The following is a 25,172-nucleotide window of genomic DNA, read 5'->3' as shown; positions in this document are numbered from 1 at the left end:
AGGCGGACTACACCCTGAACTGGTCGCCAGTCAGCCGCAGGGCACATATAGACATGGACGACCATTCGCACCCACATTCACACCGTCACTGAGTGGGAACTGAACCCGCGCTGCCCGCACCAAAGTCAGGCGAGTGTACCACTACACCATTAGTGACTTATTCCACCAATATGTGTTTATAATGAATACAGATCATGATTCCCATGCAAAATGAATGTCTTTACATAAACTTTTTTTTTTTTTTTTTTTGCTGTTTTGGGAGTATTTTCTCATGCATGTCTGACGTCCTCTGGGATCAGCCCTAAGTTTGTCAATTGTGCCTGAAATAGGACACTTTTTAATGTTCTACAGATTAGTTGATTGAGCAAGTAGTTGGGCAAATGTTTGAAGTGAGAAGGAACATATATCCAAGATATAATGTTGCTGCACCTGCAGAAAAAAAATATCATTAAAAGATACTGTAGTGTGTAGTCTACTTTGTCAAAAAATTGTTTTATTTTTTTAGTACAGGTGGTCTTCAGTCGTAGCGCCGTTCCTTCCTTCTGGCGATGAAGTAACCCAAACTTGTACAGAAGTCAGTACGAGCTGTACATAATTAATCTACGCTAATGGGGTAGTAAAGTCATAATTACTGTAGATATTGGAATGTGTAATTGCTGTCTACTCTGTTTTTATAGGGTGACTGCCCTTTTAGAAGCCTTTTAATGTTTTCAGTGACATTACAACCACCATTTCGTCTGTCTTTATTGGAGGCTGAAACAGTGCATAGTTGCAGAATATATATTAACGTTTTGGAATTTTCATAATATTGTTTGGAGTTCGATTTTTCTCAAATTAAACATTTCCACTAGTGTAGTGTAATATCAATTGATATAAAAACCTTCCAGAAAGTCACAATATATTTGTTCAACAGTACACATCCAGCTTGCTTACTGAATCATGTTGCTAAGCAAAGGTCCACCATGAGCTCATAAAATGCTAACATGAGCCAAAAATGTCCACCCTGTCATTGTCCACCCTGTCAGCAAGCTAATTTATTTTGATGTTTGTATGTATAGCCTGCTTCGAGTTAATTAAAAAAGAAAGTATTGGGAGCTTGACCAATATGCAATTCTAACAGCATAACATTTTCACTTCTAGGCTAAGAAATCGAGAACAATCTAATGAAAAACATTAAGTACGGTGTTAAAGGTCGTATGTCTGTATTCTGCATTATGAATCCCCAAAAGAACCATTTTCCAGGCAGCTCTGCAAATTAACCAATTTATATTTTTATTCAATCCATGGAAGGACAGTGATGATGAAAACAAGAAGTCAGTTCAGTGCAGTTCAGCTGCTTCACGAGCATTACTCCGCCCCTCCACATGAGAGATAAGGCCTCATCTGACTTCTCAGACTGTAGTGACTCTCATGACCAGCTCTCGCGTGTTACCGCTGCTTTGGCTGCGGGGCTCCGACGGCCTCAGGTGGCTGAGCAGGTGCAGGAGGTTGTAGGGGCAATGCGGGTCGGCCACCGCGCCGCCGTCAGCGTTCCCGTCCGCCCCCGGTCCTCCGGCGGCCGCCGCCACCACGGTGGTGGAAGTGGAGCCGGCGGTTGTGGAGGCGACCACCATCAGCGAGGAGGTGGAGGGGGACACCCCGAGCCCAGCTTGGTAAGCTTGGCCGGGCTGATGAGTCCTGTCCACTGCGACGTCTTTCATGTCAATGTTGTCCATAGACTTGTCATAGTTGAGGACCTTCCACTGCTGGTTGACAGCCTGCCAGCGGTGGAAGATGCGGAACACGGAAGGCCCCTCGTGGACAATCAGCGCTGTGGAGGGCATCAATTAAAAAGTGAAACATTCATTAGGTTCTGGTATCGTTTAGCACAAACAAGGATTAATTTGACCCAGAAAAACTGTCAATATAGTATTTTCTTTTGTTTTAAATTCAGGTTAGCAAAAGTAAAATGTTTGTTTTTGGGTGTTGTTCAATAATCTCTTGGCGCAGTTTGAAATTACTTTTGATTTTCTGTTCTTTGAACTCGCGTTGGAGAGAATAAGAATCCATTTTGAAGGTAATATAGAATACTTTATATTATGTAATATAATATAATATATAGTTTCAGGGTTTAACTGGTTTAGAAGGTAAGCAAGGATGTGTATTGCAGTATAATCAGATAAGGGGGTAGGAGTTTATTGCAGGATTACGACACCATGAAAGACTGAAATTGCTGGACTGACACATGAACATCAGTTTGTCCTAATGAAAGGAGGGGCTCCAGTGAATCTGATGGGCAGAGATCTGCTTATCTAAACCAGGGCTACCATCCTTTGTAGCCCGGACGGACTGATGATATGAACTCAGAGTGGAAAATTGTCCACTGCATGGAACTTCCGGAGGCGACTGCTGCAGAAACCAAGGAGGGAGGAGGTGTCTACTCGGCCTTTCTGCGGTGGAAGCCCTGACTCGACTCTCTTGCCTCCTACAGCCCTCCGATCGATCCCCTCCATCTCACACTGTTTATGATAAAAATGACGATTTGGTTTATAGGGAAGCTTTTGAGTCAATACAGGAGGAAAACTGGATGCTCAATAGTAAAGGTATTTACATAGGGAAGCAAGGTGTGACAGCTTCCTCCACCTTGACGCCAGAGCAGAGTGAGAGGTTTATGATGAGTTTGACATCTTTTCCAGACTTTTTCACTTGCACTTGCACTAGGTCATGAAGCCTGAGAACTGGGACCGATGGTAAGCAAATGCTATTTGGCAAATGATTGGCAACAAGGTCAAATAAACTTTCCTAGTACTGAATGTTTTTGTATTCAGGGTGCCACGGTAGACGGAGAATGTTGGAGCATGTGACTTTGGCGCGATTCCATGGCAGAGAGCTCTCGGACCATGAGGACGCCGCACAGCTGTTGACCTCGCTGCCGGACTCGCTGTGGTCCGAGGGGCCTGCAGATGGGGGGTCTATGTGCATCCGTGTCTCCGGTAACATTCGAGGTAGACCCGACTGCTTTTGTTAACGTGCCATAGTATCCTTGTAAACAAGAAGCCGTAGAAGATATCGCGGAAACCCAAATTCTGAAATCAGAAACGCTTTGGTCCATAAATGAGGTTATGAAACCCTCCGCTCAAGCTGCAGAACTGCTGGCCATTTGCAGGGCACTGGAGGTATCTGAAAGTGAGAGTGTTACTATTCATTAATGGTGTTGAAAAAGTAGCAGGCTAATAAATGGATGCTGAAGGAAAATATGTTGTTAAACAGGATCAGTTAATTAACTTTCTCCCTGCAGTAACAGTTGATGTGGTGCGCGACCTCCAAGAGGCGGCACCAGAGGAAGACAAGCGTAAGTGGCGAAAGACAGGTGCTGAGTATGATGACAAGGAGACGCTGTGGTTTGGCCCGACGAGAGGCCCTAGGAGACTGGTCTTAACTACAGGAAAGTTCGTGTGGTTAGTGTAGGAGGACGCACACCCCCCGACACATAAGAGTTATGTGTCAATGCTGTACAAGCTGCGCTTTTGGTGGCACCCTGATCTTCTGCGTAAGGTAAAAGATTTTTGTGTTTCTTGTGATATATGTCAGAATTTCAGTGTTGCCCCGAATTTCAGTGTTGCCCCTACAACGAAGAGGGAATTGCAACACACTGAGATGGGCCGATGCCCGAATGATGTGGTGGTAATGGACCGAACCGACAATGGTGGTCCCAGTCGAAGGCATAAGGTACTTATTAATGATTGTCGACACTTTTTCTGGATGGCCCAAAGGCTGTCCTTCTGCAAAAGAAAACGTGCCGTCGGTCGACAAAGCGCTGGTTAACCATTATATCCCGACGCATGAGTTTCCACGAGTAATCAGATCAGAAAAGTGATTCTACTTGTCCCAAACATTTCCTGCGCAGGCCTCTATTGTAAAAAAACAAAACAAAACGTGGACTAAGTGTGAATGGTATAAATATTCTGTGCGATACGTTTTATAAATTGTGTACTCAATATAAAGTAAACCTTAGAACTTTGATGAATAAAATTATATGACTATATATGTAAAAAGTTATAAAGCGCTTCAAAGGGTACCCATTATATTTATTAACTAAATAAATAAGGCATACATATTGTATGTATAAATAGGTATGCATATGATATTCTGGAAGATACATTAAATAATAGATAAATTAAGGCGTGTGTGATCAAGCCAGAGTGGCATCGTGAATTTCTATTTCCGGGTCAGCAGAGCGGACCAGAGCGACTCTGCGTGCCTGGGATAAAAGCCTGAAAACAGTACGGGAGGTTTTTGGTGTCAGAAAACGCTTCGGAGTTTGAATAAATGACGTGCAAGTTGCTATCTGAGCTGGTGAATGGGATTTGATATATATTGCTTCGAGAGTGGCGGCACGGTGGCCGACTGGTTAGAGCGTCAGCCTCACAGTTCTGAGGACTGGGGTTCAAATCCCCAGCCCCGCCTGTGTGGAGTTTGCATGTTCTTCCCGTGCCTGCGTGGGTTTTCTCCGGGCACTCCGGTTTCCTCCCACATCCCAAGAACATGCATTGTAGGTTTATTGACAACTCAAAATTGGCCGTAGGTGTGAATGTGAGTGTGAATGGTTGTTTGTTTGTATGTGCCCTACAATTTCTGGGTTTATTGACCTTAACACTTTTGTGAGAAAAATTAACAATTGGTTGGGGAATAATATCAATGTTGGGTGACAATTGGCAACTTGTCCCTTCTCTGGAGTATGTATACAGGAATTATGTAGTCCATCCCTTTGGCACGTGTATCTTTTGCAGAGTTGTGATTAATTTATATAAGGGTTTGTTTGCAGGTCTGGTCAGGGGCCTCTCCGACGAGGGAGACGACCTGCTTGTTTGTGTATGGTGTTGTGTGTGGATACTGTGTTTTGGTGTTAAATTAGTCATTTAACAAAGGGGGAAATATGTACATCCTGTATGTCTGGTCAAAGAAGGTTATAATCATGACTGGTGATCTCCCTGATTATAGTTAAAGGAATCTATTTTGGAGTGCCGTCAACACAAGGAGAAAGAGTGACCAAGAGGGCTGTGAAGCCAACAGGGGCCCTAGAATTAAACTACACATTGGGGGAAAGGACGGTATACCAATTTGATTTGTGTAAGGTGGTAAATTGTGTACGCTGGGGCAATCCGGCGGGACACAATATTTACTTGTGCGCTTTGAGTACAGGACATGGGGGAGCTGGCCGGTATCCGGTGAACCATCGGTTCAAAGCGAACGAGCAGGTGGATTTGTGTTACAGCTGGAAGCAGGTGATTATCCACTCGAAACCGGGATACTGGGAACCGACGAAGAAGAGAAATTGGCGGTGGAAGGACAGGATCAAATTGGAAAGAGGTAGTATGTACTCAGTAACCCCGAGGGACCGACATCCCGTATTTTTGACCTTGTATGATATAACTAGAACCCCGTGGAGAGAGTGGGGCAAAACAGTAGCGACCGTTACGGTCTTGACCTTGGGTATAGATGTCTCAGGGGCCGATCCCCTAGGACAGATTATTATTAATTGGATACGACCGACAAAAAGTTCATCTAGTCCGATAATGAGAAAATTGGCTAAAGTACCAGCATCAAAAAATAAGGATCCAGTGGTTTTTCGAACCTCTAAAGTGACGGGATATGACCTGAATAATGACTTGGTCAAGGGGCGGTAAACAGTCATTTGCTACGGAGTGGATGGACAGGCACTTGTGCATTGGTTTCTATGATAACCCCCACTGTGATCAAGTCTCTCTCTCAGCAGGAGATCAACCATATCGCGGATTTCACCTGGGAGAGTGACTGGTGTGGGGGGTGTTTTATTCATTTTCCCAGGAGTCTTGTCCTCAGGTTTACTCTCAAGGCCTTTGAAGGGAAGAACCCCCACTGCCAAGATCTGCAGCTGCCGCTGAAAGAGGACGTGAAGACAATGAGCGCGCTCGCTGCCTTGATCGAGGCCTTTGTATCCCCTTCTTAAGTTTTTTAATTTGCTGTGTTTAGATTAGGTTTTATTGAGTATTGTAGTGAAATAGGCTGCAGGTATAGGGGTTGTTGATCTTCTGATTATCAGAAGATCAACTTGGGGGATTGAAGGTAATATAGAATACTTTATATTCTAATATGTAATTCTATATGTAATATAATATAATATAGAGTTTCAGGGTTTAACTGGTTTGGAAGGTAAGCAAGGATGTGTATTGCAGTATAATCAGATAAGGGGGTAGGGGTTTATTGCAGGAAAGCCCCCCCCCCCCCCATCAGATTGTATGTGGAGACCATAAAGAACAGATGTCAAGGAAGAAAAGGACTGCGGGGAGCCGCTATAAACATAAGATGCAAGAATGTGGGACGCCGTCTGGAGACAGCGGCAAATGGTCATCATTCTGCAGAGCAACGATGACGTCAGATCAGACCATGGACCAATCAGACGACAGCGATTCCATACTTTCACGTTTGAAACGTTGTATAAGTCTGGGGTAAAATCAGATAGTTTTTGTTCGACTACTCTATCTGCTAAGGATAAGATAGGGATAGTTACGAACCCAGAGCTCTGCAAAATGTATAGACTCCTCTGTCAGGAATAAATTGGTTGACTTGTAACGCGTTATAATTGTAGTTCTTCCACGAAAACGAACACGCATGGAACCTCGAAAGTAATAGGTGATTTTAAACACAGGTTCCTTCAATTTGGAACACAAGAAGCTTGGAGTGCACAGTCCATCTTAACATGTATTCCACCACCAACAAAACTTTGTTCATCATAAAAATAAACCTGTCAGAACATTAGCTACCCATGCACAACCGATTACAACCCCAATTCCAATGAAGTTGGGACGTTAAATAAAAACAGAATACGATGATTTGCAAATCATGTTCAACCTATATTTAATTGAATACACTACAAAGACTACAAAGATATTTAATGTTCAAACTGATCAACTTTATTGTTTTTAGCAAATAATCATTACGATTTTTAAGTTTATGGCTGCAACACGTTCGTTCCCAAAAAGTTGAGACAGGTGGAAAAAAAGAGGAGGAAAGTTGAGGAATGCTCATCCAACACCTGTTTGGAACATTCCACGGGGGAACAGGCTAATTGGGAACAGGTGGGTGCCATGATTGGGTAGAAAAGGAGCTTCCCTGAATTCACAAGCAAAATGAGGTTCACCTCTTTGTGAACAAGTGCGTCAGAAAATAGTCGAACAGTTTAAGGACAATGTTCCTCAACGTACAATTGCAAGGAATTTAAGGATTTCACCATCTACGGTCTGTAATATCATCAAAAGGTTGAGAGAATCTGGAGAAATCACTTTATATAAGCGGCAAGGCCGAAAACAAACATTGAATGCCCGTGACCTTCGATCCCTCAAGCGGCACTGCATCAAAAACCGACATCAATGTGTAAAGGATGTCACCACATGGGCTCAGGAACACTTCATAAAACCAATGTCCGTAAATACTGTTCGGCGCTACATTCGTAAGTGCAACTTACGCAACAAAAAGCCATTTATCAACAACACCCAGAAACGCCGCCAGCTTCTCTGGGCCCGAGCTCATCTAAGATGGATTGATGCAAAGTGGAAAATTGGTCTGTGGTCCAACGAGGTCACATTTAAAATTGTTTTTGGAAATTGTGGACGTCGTGTCCTCCGGGCCAAAGAAGCAAAGAACCATCCGGACTGTTATGGACGCAAAGTTGAAAAGCCAGCATCTGTGATGGTATGGGGCTGTGTTAGTGCCAATGGCATGGGTAACTTACACATCTGTGAAGGCACCATTAATGCTGAAAGGTACATACAGGTTTTGGAGAAACATATGCTGCCATCCAAGCAACGTCTTTTTCATGGACGCCTCTACTTATTTCAGCAAGACAATGCCAAACCACATTCTGCACGTGTTACAACAGCGTGGCTTCGTAGTATAAGAGTGCAGGTACTAGACTGGCCTGCCTGCAGTCCAGACCTGTCTCCCATTGAAAATGTGTGGCACATTGTGAAGCGTAAAATATGACAACGGAGACCCCGGACTCTTGAACAGCTGAAGCTGTACATCAAGCAAGAATGGGAAAGAATTCCACCTACAAAGCTTCAACAATTAGTGTCCTTAGTTCCCAAATGTTTATTGAATGTTCTTAAAAGAAAAGGTGATGTAACACGGTGGTAAACATGACCCTGTCCCAGCTTTTTTGGAACGTGTTGCAGCCATAAAATTGGAAGTTAATGATTATTTGCTAAAAACAATACAGTTAATCAGTTTGAACATTAAATATCTTGTCTTTGTAGTGTATTCAATTAAATACAGGTTGAACATGATTTGCAAATCATTGTATTCTGTTTTTATTTATGTTTAACACAACGTCCCAACTTCATTGGAATTGGGGTTGTAGTTTATTGGAAACATTCTGGATTTACAAAACTTGAAACCTTAATGAACGCAAAGCCAATGTTTGTTTGTCCATGAATATGCTACAGCTGGCTCGTCAGTGGTTCATGAACAATGACAGGTACATACCATTTTTCTTTTATCCTGGGGCGGGTAAATTCCTCTAAATTGGGGTAGACGGTTACCAATTAGTCATATAAAGTATTTTGTTTAACATCACAATCGCAAAGTCCGTGGCTTGCCCCAACCGACCACACATATAAGGATTTGTAAGCAAGTGTAAATATTGAACAGGTTTAACATTTACAATTGTGGGCCTGACTGTTTTCAAAGCAGATTGCCGCAGGAATAAAAAAAACACATCAATGAACCTAATAAGCATGTTTTTTGAAATGTAGGTGAAAGTTAGAGTACCCAGAGAAAACCCACACAAGCACAGGGACAACATACAAACTCCACACAGCAAGGTCAGTGCTTAGATTCAAACCCAGAACCTTTTGACCGTGAGGCAGGAGAGGTAACCACTAGCGTACTGTGCTGAATGCGGTGATGAAATAAATTTCACAAACCACATTTTCATCAAGTTTTTAACCTAAGTCCTTTTCACTACCCCTCAAGTTTCATGAAAGACAGTTATGTATTTTACAACAGTGATTAAAAAACAACAACAATAATGAACTGTTAAATTAACAGTAATCCGACAGTATCAATTAAAAGTGAGTATTATCTTTATTTGTTAAGCTGCTCTTGTATTGAAAGTCATTCGATGTGCATATTTAGTTAATGTAATAATAGCACTGCATATATATATATTTTTTTCATATCCTCTGAAATTAACTCAAACTGCAGCGATCACCTCTATTTTCACATTGTTTAGTGATAGACAAGCAATTATGTCGTCGTCTTTTTAACACGCCCACGCTCACTTTAAATGAAAGTCTGCCAGATGACAAATTCATCTCTTAAACGACTCTGCTGTCAATTCTGACCACACTGGCGATAATCAAGACTCCCCTCCTCCTCATCCTGCTTATTCCTGCAGTGACACTCAAAAGAGTTTTCCTCATGCCGGATGCAATCCCACCATCCTTCTCGCAGCAGGACGTGGAGCTTAAAAGGGATGATGCTACAAATGTCACTTTCATCATCACATGCAGAAGATACTCAAACCCCACCACCCCATGCGTCCTTCAGCAAAGGACTCTCCAAAGTGTCACTTACTTAGAAATCTATTCAAATGTATGCAATGAAACCTACTTCAAAGATGAGCATGTTCATGTTCTATGGATCAAACAATCTGTAACTCAGTATTGCAATAGGAATAGTAACACATTCCATTAACCTCATCCATCACAATGTGTGTTTAAACAGACATTATGACCGGTTGCACAATCCAGTGATATCTAATACAAGAACTATACGGAAAATTGTGCCTTTACAAAGATAATGCTCAGGAAATAATTCAAGATTGTCTATTATTGTCACTATTATTGTGACGTTTGCAGGGGTGTTGCGCTGCACTGCATTTTACAATGAGAGAGATGATTCTCACTCACATTCACACTTGTGGACAAAGTCTTCAGTGACTAACATGCATGTTTTTGGGATGCGTGCGGAAGTCGGAATACCTGCAGAAAACCCCCACAAGCACGGGAAAAACATGTAAATTCCATACAGGAGGGCCTGAGCCGAGATTCGAACTCGGGACCCGGCAACCGTGGGGCAGACGAACGACACAGTATTAGACTAATTAGGGTGGTGACTTTGGGCGAGATGAGGAGTAACCCTGCACTGGTCAGCCAATCACACACGCAAAAAACCCCAATCAAATTCAAAATTAGAGTCACATGTTAAATTATGTGTTAAAATTGGGGTTGCAAAACTTTCAAAGGTAGAAACTTTTGATGTGACTTAATGGTACCGTATGCAAATGTGAAGCATTAACGTGAATACATTTATTTTATTTTATTATTTTTTTTTTTCAAAAATTGCGAGTGACTATAAGAAAGAATATAGTTTCATTTGTTTCATTTGATTTGAATCCCGGACTGACAGCGAAAATCTGCAAGTAATGGACGTCCACCCAAAAGGTGCAATTGCAAAACATGAACATGACAAAACAATAATTAAACATTCATTGATCGTTTAGAATTCTATCGATTATGTGGAACTGATTGATAATTACCCAACCACTTTGTAAAGAAGGCCATCAGCTGTAGAAATGTAACACTGGCATGGTAACAGGAGTGCACAACCTTCAGAGAGGGAATTTCCACACCCCCTCAAAAATGTTCCTAACATGACTTATTCAGCGCCGCTGACATTTGATTTGCTTGGGTTTCCTAAAAAGCCATTACCTATGCAAACGACATCCATGAAGCCATACATGCCGTAGCAGATCTGGAAGAGCAGGTCTTGGCGCTGCCAGCGCGCTGACGGGCTGAACGAGGACCACACCAGCCAGGAGATGCTGGCCATCAGGAAGAGAGAGCCCAGGATGGCTGCCGCTATCTGCACTTTCTCGATTACTGTGAGCGAGATGGCCTGCCACTGCCAGACCAAACACACAAACACACACACAGACACACACACACTTTAGGTCAGTTATTAATGAGTTGTGACATTCAAGTTCATGTATACCAGTACATATCACTGCATTAGAATACAGTATTGTGGAAAAGAATTTCTTTCAGTAGTTCAGTTCAAAAAGCGAAACGTGTATATTGTATCGATTCACGAGATAGAGGGAAATGTTTCCTCGTTTTGATTATAGCTTACAGCTAAAGCAAGCCCTAAATTCCCCACCCTGAGAAATTTGAATATCGCATGAAAAACAATCCAAATGATTTGTGATATAAACGTTAGATAGGAATTGGCCTTCTGGAAAGTAATTTCCTGTGTTGAATGAATTTATTATACAAATCCAGTCCCTCCATTAAATGTTGAAATTCTACTAAAAGTACAAGCAGCACGTAGCACTAGTGGTTAGCACGTATGCTTTCACAATCCAGACAATGTACAAGGGGATTTAAATGAGGTGGAACATCCATTGGCGCCTATGCCACCATTTGAGGAAATACAAGAATATTTTGGGATTTTTTTTTTTTTTTTTGCAAGAACATCTCAACAGTTTGGATACTATGAGATTGCTGGAAAACCTCTCCCCATCCTCTGAACTACTATATATGTAGTGATGTATTACTAGTCCTTGGTTCAAATTGTTCTCACAGCAATCAACGCACAATCTCTGAGGGGAATTGCCATTCCTAGTGTGCACATCACTTTGAGCAAGTGCCTGGAAATTGAATACATGATGTAAATAGACTGCAATGCCACCAAAGCACTTTATATTGCGAGTTATTCACCCATTTTACCTCCCACTCATGTGCCAGAGTTGCAGTACAAGGTACTTTGAGTTCTGCATTATGCTCACAAATGCTTCTTTCGTGGAGACGGTAGCAGTCTGGGAAGGAAAAATCTGTCATCCTTTTTAAGTGTAAATTGAATCTGTCCGACACTGTCAGCATTTAGGGCAACTCGGCAGATCTCGACAAACATCCAAACACCCACTTATGAGTCTAAGATTTGAGACCGATCCACGTCCTCACCTGCAGTGGGTTCTTTGTGCTTATGGCGATGACCTGGTACTTGTAATAGCAGAGCTCACAGGCCCAGGAACCCCGCTCGCTGATCCACTTGATGAGGCAGGGTTGGTGGGTGCAGCGGACCGAGCCACTGCAGCGACACGGGCTCAGGAGCTCCCCCTGCATTAACAAAAAGAAAAAAAGAAATAACTTAGCGCCTCCAATGGAATTGGCAGTGATTTATTGAAATGGTACACACATCTTTAACATCTTTACCAATCATTAAAATGTGAGAGAGCTCTCACATGAAGATGAGAAATCGTGTGATTACTGTGTCTTTAAGCTTGTTTATTACAACAGCTTTTTAGATTTGCAACATCCATCCATCCATCCCTTTTCTGAGCCGCTTCTCCTCACTAGGGTCGCGGGCGTGCTGGAGCCTATCCCAGCTGTCATCGGGCAGGAGGCGGGGTACACCCTGAACTGGTTGCCAGCCAATCGCAGGGCACATCCAAACAAACAACCATACACACTCACAGTCACGCCTACGGGCAATTTAGAGTCTCCAATGAATGCATGTTCTTGGGATGTGGGAGGAAACCGGAGTGCCCGGAGAAAACCCACGCAGACACGGGGAGAACATGCAAACTCCACACAGGCGAGGGCCGGGGATTGAACCCGGGTCCTCAGAACGGTGAGGCTGACGCTCTAACCAGTCGGCCACCGTGCCGCGATTTGCAACATGTTTTTTTTTTTTTTTTTTTTTTTTATAAATAGATATATTTGTTTTAAAAGCCTAACACAGGCTCAGCAGCATGTCTTATAAACGTACACAAATAAAGAGCTCGCTAAAGTTTTCTACAGTTACATAGTTGTCCAAAATTTCAGTATAACTGTAATGTTAATCTTTCACTTATCTTTGTTTTAATTCAAACAAAAACAAAAAGTGCAGGGAGTTCCCAGGGTCAGCAGCATCTCTTATAAAGTAAACAGAAAATATAAGTAAGTAAATAAAATTCAAAAAATACTACCCTGAAGTTTACCCACTTTAAAATTGATCTCTTATCAGCTGTCGGATTAAAAAAAAATAAAAAATAAAAAAAATCCGCCAAAGCAATATTGCACAGGCTTTGGCCTGAGCACACAACAGCAAATTGGTAGTTTTTTATCAAATAACAGAAGGACAGGTTCCAGAATAAAAAACCCTGTCGACAAACCATTCAGTCACATTTACGCCTATGGACAATTTGGAGTGTTCCATGAACCTAACATGCATGTTTTTGGGAAGTGGTAGGAAGCCTGAGAAAACCCAGATTCGAACCCTGAACTGTAGAGCAGATATGCTAACCACTTTCAACTGTGCTGCCAGATTATAAAATTACAAATGAAAATAAGTCTGCACAACTTTAGTGTGAGCTGGAGTAGAAAAAGGCCAGTCCACAGATGGTCCGAGTGGGCGTGTATTGGCAGGGCCATCAGAACACTTGTGACGTGTACAGCGGGACTCGACACGCTCACTGTGACTGTCCCCATCGCCACCAAAAGCTGAAAAGCCAGGCTGGGGAGCGACCGAGAGCATCTGATAACAAACGTGGCATTCCAGCCCACATGCGCAGGAAGTGACAGCTCAATGTCCTTTTGTTGATCACGCAGGAGAAACAAAAACTGAACAATGTGGCCGTCTGTGGTCAGATGATGCGGATTTTGCATCGTTTTGCCACGTTTTGTTTGGCATTAGCACCAAAAAAAAAACCCTCAGTGCAATGCGTTTTCTCACCAGATGTAAATAATGGCATGATGCTAAATTAGCACTAGCTTCTGGCATGACCCAATGGCCTGGCATCTCTCCAAGTGCCCTCCATTAACTTTAGGAGAAGGGAAATTGTAGCATAATAAACTCTGCAACAGAATGTGAATGATTAAAAGAAAAAAAGTGGGGCAACAGCACTCAGGCCACAAGCATTTATTTTTATGAGTGCCAGCGATGCGGCAGACATGCGGAAAAACAGGCAAATAAAATTATTTTAATATGGTCTTATTCAATTTCAAGGGAGGATAGGTGGTATAGGTCACTCAGTCGCGGTATAGAGGATTATCAATTAAGGTCAAGTGCCTTTTGCTTTAATAGCAACATTCAGACTTTGCAGGAGCACTCCAAATTCAGATTGCGAGGGCATCTCTTGTGCACAGACTGCTTCAGATCAGTTCACAGATTTTCAGTTGGATTTAGGTCTGGGCTCTGGCTGGGGTGTAGATGTTCTCATTGTGAAGACATTCTTTTGTTTGTACAGGTTCAAGTACATTGTTACGAATGTCGTAATCACAAGTATAAAGTTGTCTCCCTCAAATGTGTTCATTTGCAACTTTTACTATTTACTCATTTAAACTTGCAACCTTATTCTTGTCATATTGCAATGCCCCCCCCCCCAATGTCACAAAATTAAACTTTATTGTAGCATTACCATTTTTTTTTTTTTTTTAATTCAAGGCCCAGGGGCCAAATCTGGCCTGCCCACATCATCACCAAAGCAAATCATGTGGCTTCTGGTTTCAAAAATAGATATGAATCAATTTGTTGTGTGCACGTGTGAGGCAATTTTACATTTGTATTGTTTCACAGTCATAACGGCCCTCTGAGGGAAACCCTAACCACAGCGTGGCCCATGACAGAAATGAGTTTGACACCCCTGGCTTAGACGACGAAACGAAGACAAGTGGTGGTCGATCAATAGCCTCTGAACACTTTATGTCGACCAAAAAAAAAGACAAAAAATCATACTAGCGTTTCTCTCATCTGTCAGCCTTCATCCTGCAGACACTCCCTGACTCACTCATCTAATCGAAAATCACAGAAAACCTTCATGGTCTCGCAGACAGTCGGCTAAAACTCTTGCAAAAATATTATTATATATTATTATATACTGTAGCGAGTAGCAACCTTGCGTTTGTGTTTCGTGAATCGGTGTTAGTTTTACAATTTCCGACTGTCTGCGAGGCAATGAAGGTGTCTCAATGTGAACGGATGAGCGATTGTCTGAGTGAGAAAGCGAGCGCGTTGACAACTAGAAAGAAATATAAATTCCATCAATGATTCGTCACAATTGATTGGATTATCATCACATTTGCGTCAACTACAAAAAAAAAATCCAGTTGTTCAATCCCTAATATACAGGCTGGTAACCCATAATGTTTGACAGTAACATCATGAACGAAACACAAAATGAGTGGGAACTCTTTTGCAGCACATTGAGATGGTCAGATATGTTAAGGGAGCCAAATATGCAATATTATGCAGTCTGCTTTGCATTTCAGTAGTGTCTCGAGTGATGATTACTTGAGGAATAAATTGGAGCGTTTTAAGTGAGTCGAGACACGAGGAAGCCCACTTCCCAGGAGATTAATTTAAGAGGTTTGACGGGGGGGAAAAAAATCTATTGGCGTTCAAATGAGCTCCGTTATGTCTGAGAGAAAATGGGGGAGGGAGGCCTGGATCAAGATGAGCTCTTATGTTTTTGAATTTGCTTTTCCCCTGGGCCATTTCCAACAAAATGGCAGCGCGTCTGTCCTTCCTAAGATGCGGGAAGCATCACACCGAGCCATATAGGAAGAATGACACTAACTCGTTCCCCTCGAGGCTTCTTGTTGTGCTGCAGACAAGTCCAAGTGCATTAGCTGTGTTGCCATTTAGTAAGCAAAGCGAGGATTCTGAGGTGAAAACAAGATACAAGCAGTGGCTCCAAAATGGCACTTTTACATCCCGCTGCAGGACTACTGCATTCATTTTCTATAAAATTGTACATCATTTGCCAAAGACCTGGCTATTTCCCAGCAATTATAGCAGGGATAGAGCTGAATAAGACTTTGAGGGCAGTGCGGTGTGGAAACGAGCGCAGGCAATTCGGAGTAACCCCGAGCTAAATTACTGATGGTGTCGTGATGGGACGAGAGCAGCTGCCACACTGGTTAACAAACTCTATGATCCATTAAAGTTATTAGGACAAAATGAAAGGAGAGCTTGTTACTTGTGCATCATGTAAAGCAGCCTTCGTTTTAGCTCTTCGGTCATAAAAGGTTCAGAAAATTAGGCTCTAAAGTTGTACTTTGCATTTTCTTTAGTTTTTTGGGGTTTTTTTTTTTTTTATGTTGATTGAAAAGTCCAGAGATGGTAACTACAGAACCGGAAAGATCAGGATGTCTACATTACATCTTTAATCATTTACTGCCCATCCATCCATCCATTTTCCGAACCACTTATCCTCACTAGAGTCGCGGGCGCGCTGGAGCCTATCCCAGCTGACTGTGGGCGAGAGGAGGGGCACACCCCAAAATGGTCGCCAGGCAATCGCAGGCCACACACAGACAAACAACTATTTGCACTCACATTCACACCTACTGGCAATTTAGAGTCTTCAATTAACCTACCGTGCATGTTTTTGGGATGTGGGAGAAAACCCACGCAGGCACGGGGAGAGCATGCAAACTACACACAGGCGGGGCCGGGATTTGAACCCCAGTCCTCAGAACTGTGACACAGATGTACTGAGCAGTCTCCCGCTGTTCCATCATTCACTGACGTGGACGTTTGTATTCGTCAACTGGAATCCAAACGTCTGCTGTCCCCGACGAATACATTTTTAAACCACTACAATGACTAACAGATTCCTAAAGATGTCGGCGTTGCGTCGTTTTGAATTTGAGATCAGCACAGCTGGTGTGGAGAAGATAAAAATGAGGGGGTGAATCTCAGTTTGTCACATCAATTATAAGGGAGAGAAATGCCAACACGGACGTCGGACAAGTTTAGGCACCTAACGCCGGAACACGCATACAATGGCATAAACGGCATGTGTCGCAGTAGGTAGAGGAAAGTAAGTTGCGATCGTGAGAAAAGATGACGCAGTGCATTGAGTGAATGAGGAATGCCATGTAAAAACCCCACTGACGCTCAGCTTGAGCCATACACGCATTTCTTCATTGTATAGCTGAAAACAAATTCTCTTGTCATCGAAAGTCCTTTCTCTGTCTTGTTTTTGTCGTTTAATACTTTGAGGTGTCACAAAAGCAAAAATCATTAGCATCAAATTCACTTTCCTGTTTGACATTTTCATAAAACCCTTGTTTTCTCTGCAGAAACTGCTGTTTTTGGTTTAACCGACCCATGTGCTACTGCTGAATACTAGAGAACAGAAAAATGTCGGCAAACTTTTGATGGTGTAAAAAGAAGAGTCTACTCTTTGTTTTGGTAGGTCTGGTGTTTATATTGTCATAGAACACAATATGCTGTGGGTCTTGAAAGATCAGTCAAAATACTGGAAATGGCAGAATGGGGAACTCTGCTTTGAAAACGACTGGCAGTGACTGAGTTAAATGGATCATTATTTAAGTACTGTACTCCCCCCCCCCCCCCCCCCCCCCCCGTTGTCAAGTGCAGTGTTAATGTTCAAACTGCATAATGTTACAGCATTGAACACTTACACCTACTATGCTACTGTTTTACAATAATGTCGGTCATTATGGTGGTACTTGGAGAGCTAAGTAGTATTTGTTTTAGGTGGTACTTGGTGTAAAAAGTTATGGGTGGAACGAAAGCCTTGAATTGTTTATTGTTCATTTAACTCGCACAGGCCATGTTTGGTTTGACGAGGAAAGAATGAGGAAATTGTAACATGAACAAAAACAGTGTTGCGGCTGTGATCATTCCGCCTATCCAACCTGGCAGCGAGGCGGTCCCATTGTTGTGGGATTCTTATGTAACAACGATCATCCTTATTATCTCATTCTGTGCAAACAAGAGGGTTATATTCAGAATGACTCTCTTTGTATGTCGAGAGATTGTAACACAAAGAGAGAATTAGGTTGTAAAACATTTGATCTGGTTCGAAAGGACTGCAGGCGCCCGGTTTTTCGCTCATGTATTTTTAGACACGGCGGCAAGGACGCTCGGATTCGCTCCCTCGTTTGTTTTAGCGGGACGGTGCTTGAAGGTTTGAAGGAGAGGAAGGAGGAATTTCACAGCTCCCGTGTGAGCACGGAGATACTAAATAATGAGGTTGAGAAGGGATAATGTCCACAAAACACCAGAATCTTTACAGCGTGGCATCCTATTTGAGCACCCCCTTTCTTGCAGCAGAAAGATTGTACAGTGATGTGCCTGAAGGCCACCACTAGCTTTGCTGTTTTAGCAAACTTTTTCACAACAGTCATTTTGACACAGTAAAATCTTAAAGCATTCATTATACATTTTTTCACAATTTAAAACAGTTCCCAGGTGTTTTACTAACATGTCTGAGATTTAATTTCCCCAAAATACCCCAAGGATTCAGAATTCTAACACGTGGTGTGATCTATTCCTATCTGGTGTTTGCATGGGCCACTACATTGAATCAATACAGCCGTTTCACAGACGTGTGACGTGCGCAGATCGATGTGAACGTCGAATGATTTATCGAGATGGAGGTCAGTCGTCTAGTTAGCACAGTAGTTGCCATTGTATTTACACTTGAATTAAATCATTGATTGTATTTATTTATTGATTTATTAAAGCAACAACTTGATTCAAAACAAGTTACAAGTAGTTAGAAACAAGCTCTCCGTCACAGACCAGCTCTGATAGGAAGCCGCCGAGATGTTTACATGGAGCATTTTCATTTGGTTTTGGTTTCTAACCTGATTCTAATCAGAATACAAGGCTCCGTGTGAACCAGGCTACTGTTGTGATTGTATTCTGTCAATAGTCATTATAGCACTGCTCAAACCACCAATCTAAAGACTTTTGCAAAGCACTGAAGCATCTCTCACACCATTTTTTTTTGGTCTCGCAGCCTTGGGGACGGAAGTGTTGTTTGGAGTAGGATTGTCACATCAGATACGGCCCGCTTCGGTCTACGTGACAACCTTAAAGGCGAAGGCAGAAGAAAGGAACGACTAACATCTCTATCACTCAAAGGCATGCGGACCTTCCACTTATCTCCCCTTTCAGAAACGTGCACGGTTCACACCTCAGCAGATCCATATCTGGGTTTGGCAGAGAGACAACACCCCAAACACGAGGCAGGCTGGCGAGGGACAAAGACTAGTGTTAAGAGATAAGATGGCGTTCAATCAAGCTTTGACGAGCCGCGACGTGTAAAGGAGACGTCGATAACGTGGCGGGAGGAGGCCATGGGAAACGCGCTGGGGTCGTCGCTGCTTTGTATACACTGCAAAATGTGCTGACTGTGGAGACATTGTGTGGGAAAGAGAAGGGGAAAAAAAGCACAAAGCAGCTTCCGGACCCTGTGTTAGTAATAATTAAAAAGTGGGAGCACAGAGGTGAAACGATGCACAGAGATGCGGAAAGAGTCATTAGCTAAGAGATTGTACGCCATTAAAAAGGCAATGACCATGTAATGATACAGTAAGTCACATGCTTTGCATAGAGGGACACATTCATTGCTTTCATTCACATTCTATACACTCATTACCACTCGGGGTTGAACCACTACAGATTTTTGTTGTTGACTATTATGTGATTTAAGTCGAGTCAAAAGCGATGAATTCATTATGTCATTGACATTCTTTCAACACAATCCAGCAGTCCTTAACAAATGAAAACAAATGATTAAAAACACAACTCACCATTATGCAGAATTAATTTGTAATTTGTTGGAGTCCTGCGCAAGTTTCTCTTCAACAAACCGGAGGATCTCATCTTATGTTCCATAACGTAACGTGCTGTAAGACAGCGGGCCCCGCAAAATTAAGCATTTACCTAATTCACTGTTTCTGCACTGTTGTACATCGCTCCATCACAGTTCACTTTTTGCGCTCTCACTCTATCACAGATTTTTGTTGTTGTACATCTCTAATTTTAGCGGCACGGGGAACGACTGGTTAGTGCGTCTGCCTCACAGTTCTGAGGACCGGGGTTCGATTCCCGGCCCCGCTTGTGTGGAGTTTGCATGTTTTCCCCGTGCCTGCGTGGGTTTTCTCCGGTCACTCCGGTTTCCTCCCACATCCCAAAAACATGCACGCTAGGTTCATTGAAGACTCTAAATTGCCCGTAGGTGTGAATGTGAGTGCGAATGGTTGTTTGTTTATATGTGCCCTGCGATTGATTGGCTGGCAACCATTTCAGGGTGTACCCCGCCTCCTGCCCGTTGATCGCTGAGATAGGCTCCAGCACTCCCGCGACCCTTGTGAGGAGAAGCGGCTCAGAAAATGGATGGATATCTAAGTTTATGTTGTGGTTCTTCGCAGGATTTTGCTGTGATCATTTTTATGCACAGACTATGTACTGCAGACTCACACAGCAATAGGCATGAGCAAAGAGTGTGTCAAAGACAGAATTTCATTTCGCCCTTTAAAAAAAGAATATAAAGTGTGATTTGTCGACTGCAAAGCAGAACTGGCTTACACAACTGCAAGTCTATGGTAAAGTAAACATTGTTGGCTAATTTAATATAGCACACCACTGCTAGTTAGAATGAATTGTAAACCCTCCACAGGTGATCAAGAATAGACACAGCCGCCGGTGGACTTTCAATCGCTTTAGTGAACAAACGGCAACAAAATAAACACACAAAAGCACATTCATACTTTAGCTGCAAAGCCACAACTGATGCTCGCTCAGAGGCGCTTAACACACAGACTGACTAACGGTTAGCGGCAGTTAACAGCCAACCAACAACAGCCAACTCTACACTCTCATTTGCTGTCTCCTACAGCACTCATCAGGCCTGGCCCCGCCTTTTACTGACGTCAGTGTCGTCAAGCCATATGAGGGTCGCGATGTCGGTGTGTGCTGTATCTTACTACTTCGACGATGAATAAAGTTCTCGTTAGCTCACAGTTGTCGGTTTTAGACAAAACATTTTGCCGACAAAGCTGGACTTTCACAGTCCCGAGGTACCACTGGTATAAATCTTTAAAGACTAGAGAAGATTGGATTCCCTCAGAAATTTCTTTTAACATCTTGGTTTTGTAAAATGACTTCATCTTGATAATGTTACAGCTGCTTTCTTTCTTTCTTTCTTCCCTCAATAGCGAGTACAAGGCCACGTCTTTTCTTATGTTGCAGCATTAATAGCAGTCTTGCTCTGAGATTGGGTTCTCTCTAACAAGACCTTGGCAGTGCAGGCAAGTACCCTGTCTTGTATTCATGTGTGATGTCCAGTGTAGAAGGAGTTCCCAATCACTCTGCTGAGACACATAATGTGCTAAGAGAGATAATCAGCGGAAAATAAAAGTACTGTAATGCCCTCCCATGTAGGCAAGGAGTAAATACTACTACTATGCCCTGAAAAATGGATGCTATATCATATTGCAACTTTCTACCTACACATCCTTACATCTTCCAGCCACCAGAGTCAGAATCCAATCCTAGGCCAGAAGACAATGACCTACCTGACACAGCAAACAAGTTCTTACATATTGGGGGAGGGGCTACTCATGCCTGTTGCCCAACTATGTCTCCGGGAAGCCGTTTTAGCAATATAACAATTAACCAAGCCCTGCCGCATATGGCAAAAATCGGTACGTCATTGACTGCCCCCTCCCCCTTGAAAAGAGTTTATCATTACCTTGAGATGCCACAAGATGAATGAATTGGTAGCAAAAACTACTTTAGTCTACATGAAGCTCCTCAACTCACTTTTGTGTTTGTTTGCTACGACGATGCCACCGGATGGCGCCAAAGCAATACTATTCACTGTTTGTTCCGTGCAATAAATTATTGTACACAAAATACCATATTGCTGGTGTTGGGCCTAAACCTATGTCTAAATTTGGTTAATTTCATATTTGTTTTCAAAATTTTATTCTATTGGTCAGTCCCCATGTGGGTATGTTATTTTTATTTACAAATTATTGACCAATGTAAAGTGTTGAAAATGGCCTGCTCTGTTTGACAATGTACTGCTTCCCCCCCCCCCGAAAAGTGATGTTTTGGAGATGCAAGGTTTCTTTCTGCCTGACACAATGATATAATGCTAACTACTCACCTATTTGCTGAGAGCAAAAAAACAGCTAATAGGTGGTGTTTTCAGTGAATAATAATAATTTTAAAAATATGTGAATAGGTGTATTTGTGACTATGCGGCTTGACGATTAATTTGAGCTATAAGCTCGCTCAGGGAACGAATTTAAAGTATACCACTGAAATACTTTTTGTTCATTTTTTTCATTTTGAGTTGGTGTGTGATGAAATGTTTCTACTGTGAAACATGTGTCTTGGCTCAATAAAGGTTGAGAAACACTGCAGCATAGTACATATGTATAGGTTCTGTGCAGCTCTGTTTCTGAGTGAATGGTGCATCAAATGAAGCGTGTGGAGAAGCTGCTTGCACTCACATGCTCAGGTCCCTGGAAGCAGATCCTGCACACGGGCGTCCTGAAGCCGCTTTCCGTGTAGCTGGTGAGGGAGAACCTCTCCTCCAGTTTGCCCTTCGAGCAGTCGTCTGAGGAGCTGCTGCATCCGCGCAGCGCCGCCGACAGCTCCGCGGCGTCCACCCAGCCCGGCACCGCCGGTCCTCGCTCGGCCCCGGCCCCGGCGGCTGCGGTGGCAGTTTCCGCGGGCGGGGTGCCTCGCTCGGCGACGCCCGGCTCGCGGCTGTCCGTGGCTTGTCCGCTCATAGGCGGCGGAGGCGCCGGCGGCCCGAGCAGGAGCAGCCTCAGGTCACCAAGCAGGACGCAGCAGCGGCTCTTCAGCATGCTCTGGCCGCGCAGCATCGGCCCTGCGGGTCCCTGTGTTGCCGGCCACCGAGTCACAGCAGCACCGCGGCGCAGGGGCGCACTGCGCGTCCCCTCATGTGGCGCTTGGATGGGCTGACCTGACCGGATATTTACGACCTAGTATTCCGATCGAACGTCTTTTACCGTCGGTCCGAGACCAAGTAAATCCAAAAGGCGGACAAATCCCTCGGATGTAAACAAGTGTCCGAAGCCATTGGGCGTAGTGAACGGAGGAGCTGGAGGAGGAAAGTCAAACGTTAGATTGATGGGGTTGTGCATTTGACTAATAAGGATGTGGCTCTTCGGTCACCGCTGTCTTCCTCTTCTCACGGCCTCATTTGCAAGCTTCAAACTACAATCTGCCTTTAATGTTAACATTTTTTATAAAGAAATAAACCTCACTGTAATCGCCTTAATGTAGAGGGAAAATCGAGTCATACGTGTCTTACCTGGCCAGCTACGCCGATTTCTTCACGATTTTTCTCATCCCGATCCTCACCCCCTACCCGCCCTCTTTACACACACGCTGTCAGCGTCGCCTCCGTGGGATGGGGAGGAAAATCCAACGCGGCCGGCGCAGGGTCTTACCGTGGGGGGGGGGGGGGGGGGGGGGGGGGGGAACACACACATAAAAAAAAAAAAAAAAAAAAAGCATCCGGTTGTGCTGTGCGAGCACTGGCTGTTCCTGGATATGCTGCCGAGCATGATGCAGCCTGGGACAGAGCCCAGACCAGACGCCCCACCACGGCATTCGCGTATACACCATACACACAAGCAGGGAAGACGCTATATACAGCACGCCATAGAAATAATCAACGACGTCAGCTGTTTTCACGGGTAAAACAAATAAGTGACCTCAGTTTTCCTAGAGGTAAAAAAAAAAATAAATAAAATCTCACTTCTCCCCAATTACTCATGCAGTACTTGTTGTTCTAGACTCTATGTCTTTGAGTCTTGGCCCACCGCTAGCTTTGTTGTTTTGTCAACTTTACGTCATAAAAGAAGAAATAGTCGGAATTACATTCTCTCCAGACATGGTTGCCTTTCTGCTTGTCTGTCTATCCGGTTGTCTAGCTGTCAGTCTGTCTGTGCATCTATCGCTACAGTGGTTATAAAAAGTCTACACAACCCTGTTCAAATGCCAGGTTTTTGTGATATAACAATGAGACCAAGATAAATCATTTCAATACACTTTGCACTGACAATGTGACGTGTAACCTTTTCAAGAGGGAAAATAAAAGTAACTAAGAAAATGTGATTGCAAAAGTGTGCATACCCTTTTTGTTTTTCTCTTCTTCCTTGAGCCATTCAGAGGTTGACTTTCTGGTGTGTTTTGAATCGTTGTCTTGCTGCGGAAACCAAGTGAGCTTCAGTTTGAATTTACAAACTGATGGCCGAATATTCAGAATTTTCAGGAAAGGAACAGAATTACTGGTTTTATCCAGCAAATCGTACAGGTCCTGAAGTAACAAAGCAGCCCTCGACCATGTTTTTGCAAAAGTAAGACAAGACTTTTCTTTCTGGTTAGCAGTGGGTTTTGGCCTGGAACTCTGCCATGGAAGCCATTTTCCCCCAGTCTCTTCCTTATTGTAAATTAACTAAGGCAAAGGAGGTCTGCAGTTCTTTTGATGTTGTCCTGGGTTCCTTTGTAACATCATGGATGAGTCATCGCTGTGCTCTTGGAGTAATTTTTTATGACAGGCCACTCCTGGGAAGGTTCACCACTGTTCCATTTTTTTAATCTATTCGCGGATAATGACTCTTACCATCGTTTGCTGGAGTCCTAAAGCTTTGGAAATGGCTATGTAACCCTTTCCAGACTGATGGTGTCAAGTACTTTATTTCTCATCTGTTCTTGAATTTGAAAATATGAACTCAGCTTTCCAAAAAAATGTGATAAGCTACAGTTAATTCATGATTCAATAAGGGGGCAATTACTTTTTCACGCAAGGCCAGGTAGCTGTGAATAGTTATTTTTTTCCTTAATAAAAAAAAAAACACCATTTAAAAACTGCATTTTAGCTTACTTGAGTTATCTTTGTCTGATATTTGTATTTGTTTGGTGATCTGAAACATTAAAGTGGGCAAACTGCAGGAACAAAAAGAAAATAATTTGAGACAGGGGCCTATACTTTTTCATGGCACTGTAGTTTATTGTTTAAGATAATCTAAGATCACCCAAGTCAACTAAAATGCAGTTTTTAAATGGTGGTTTATATATATATATACACACACACACACACACATATATATATATATATGTCTGTCCTTCTATTGCTCTTTCTGTCTATTTCTGTCTATCTAGCTGTCAGTTTGTTTATATATCTGGTTGTCTACCTTACCTTGAGTGATAGAAATGAACTATTGTTCAGTTGTCACCAACTATGATCGATAATTAATCTTATTTGGCCTTTTTCCCCCCCCAAATCTTTTAAATTTGTATGAATATAAACATACAAACACAGGCAGACCTTTGCGACACGCCTTCCCCACGTGTTGTTATTC

General features: G+C 42.9%; 1 protein-coding gene across 2 annotated transcripts; it reads right to left on the bottom strand.

Annotated features, from left to right (window-relative positions):
* Nucleotides 1-1,185: 1,185 nt before the first annotated feature.
* Nucleotides 1,186-24,627, bottom strand: marchf4b (membrane associated ring-CH-type finger 4b). Of its 2 annotated transcripts, XM_061692783.1 has the most exons (6): nt 23,944-24,627; nt 23,117-23,250; nt 22,287-22,903; nt 11,982-12,137; nt 10,731-10,923; nt 1,186-1,810 (listed from the first exon to the last, which is right to left on the bottom strand). In XM_061692783.1, the coding sequence occupies exons 3-6, from the start codon at nt 22,662-22,664 to the stop codon at nt 1,392-1,394; spliced, it is 1,146 nt and encodes a 381-aa protein (XP_061548767.1). In that variant the 5' UTR covers nt 22,665-22,903; nt 23,117-23,250; nt 23,944-24,627; the 3' UTR covers nt 1,186-1,391. The 2 variants fall into 2 exon arrangements, with proteins under 2 accessions (XP_061548767.1, XP_061548768.1); XM_061692784.1 differs by lacking the exon at nt 23,117-23,250.
* Nucleotides 24,628-25,172: the final 545 nt, after the last annotated feature.

This window comes from Phycodurus eques, chromosome 12 (assembly GCF_024500275.1).
Source record: "Phycodurus eques isolate BA_2022a chromosome 12, UOR_Pequ_1.1, whole genome shotgun sequence".
NCBI classification, from domain to species: Eukaryota; Metazoa; Chordata; class Actinopteri; order Syngnathiformes; family Syngnathidae; genus Phycodurus; species Phycodurus eques.
The sequence above is the reverse complement of the archived record's forward strand: the minus strand, read 5'-3'. Positions and strand labels throughout refer to the sequence as shown.

Excerpts from the sequence above, each read along its gene's own strand:
- marchf4b (XM_061692783.1), bottom strand. The coding sequence starts at position 22,664 with ATGCTGCGCGGCCAGAGCATGCTGAAGAGCCGCTGCTGCGTCCTGCTT. Across the intron at positions 10,924-11,981 it reads GCACAAAGAACCCACTGCAG|TGGCAGGCCATCTCGCTCAC; the intron begins GTGAGGACGTGG and ends TTGGTCTGGCAG. Across the intron at positions 1,811-10,730 it reads CATGGATGTCGTTTGCATAG|CGCTGATTGTCCACGAGGGG; the intron begins GTAATGGCTTTT and ends TGCCCTCCACAG.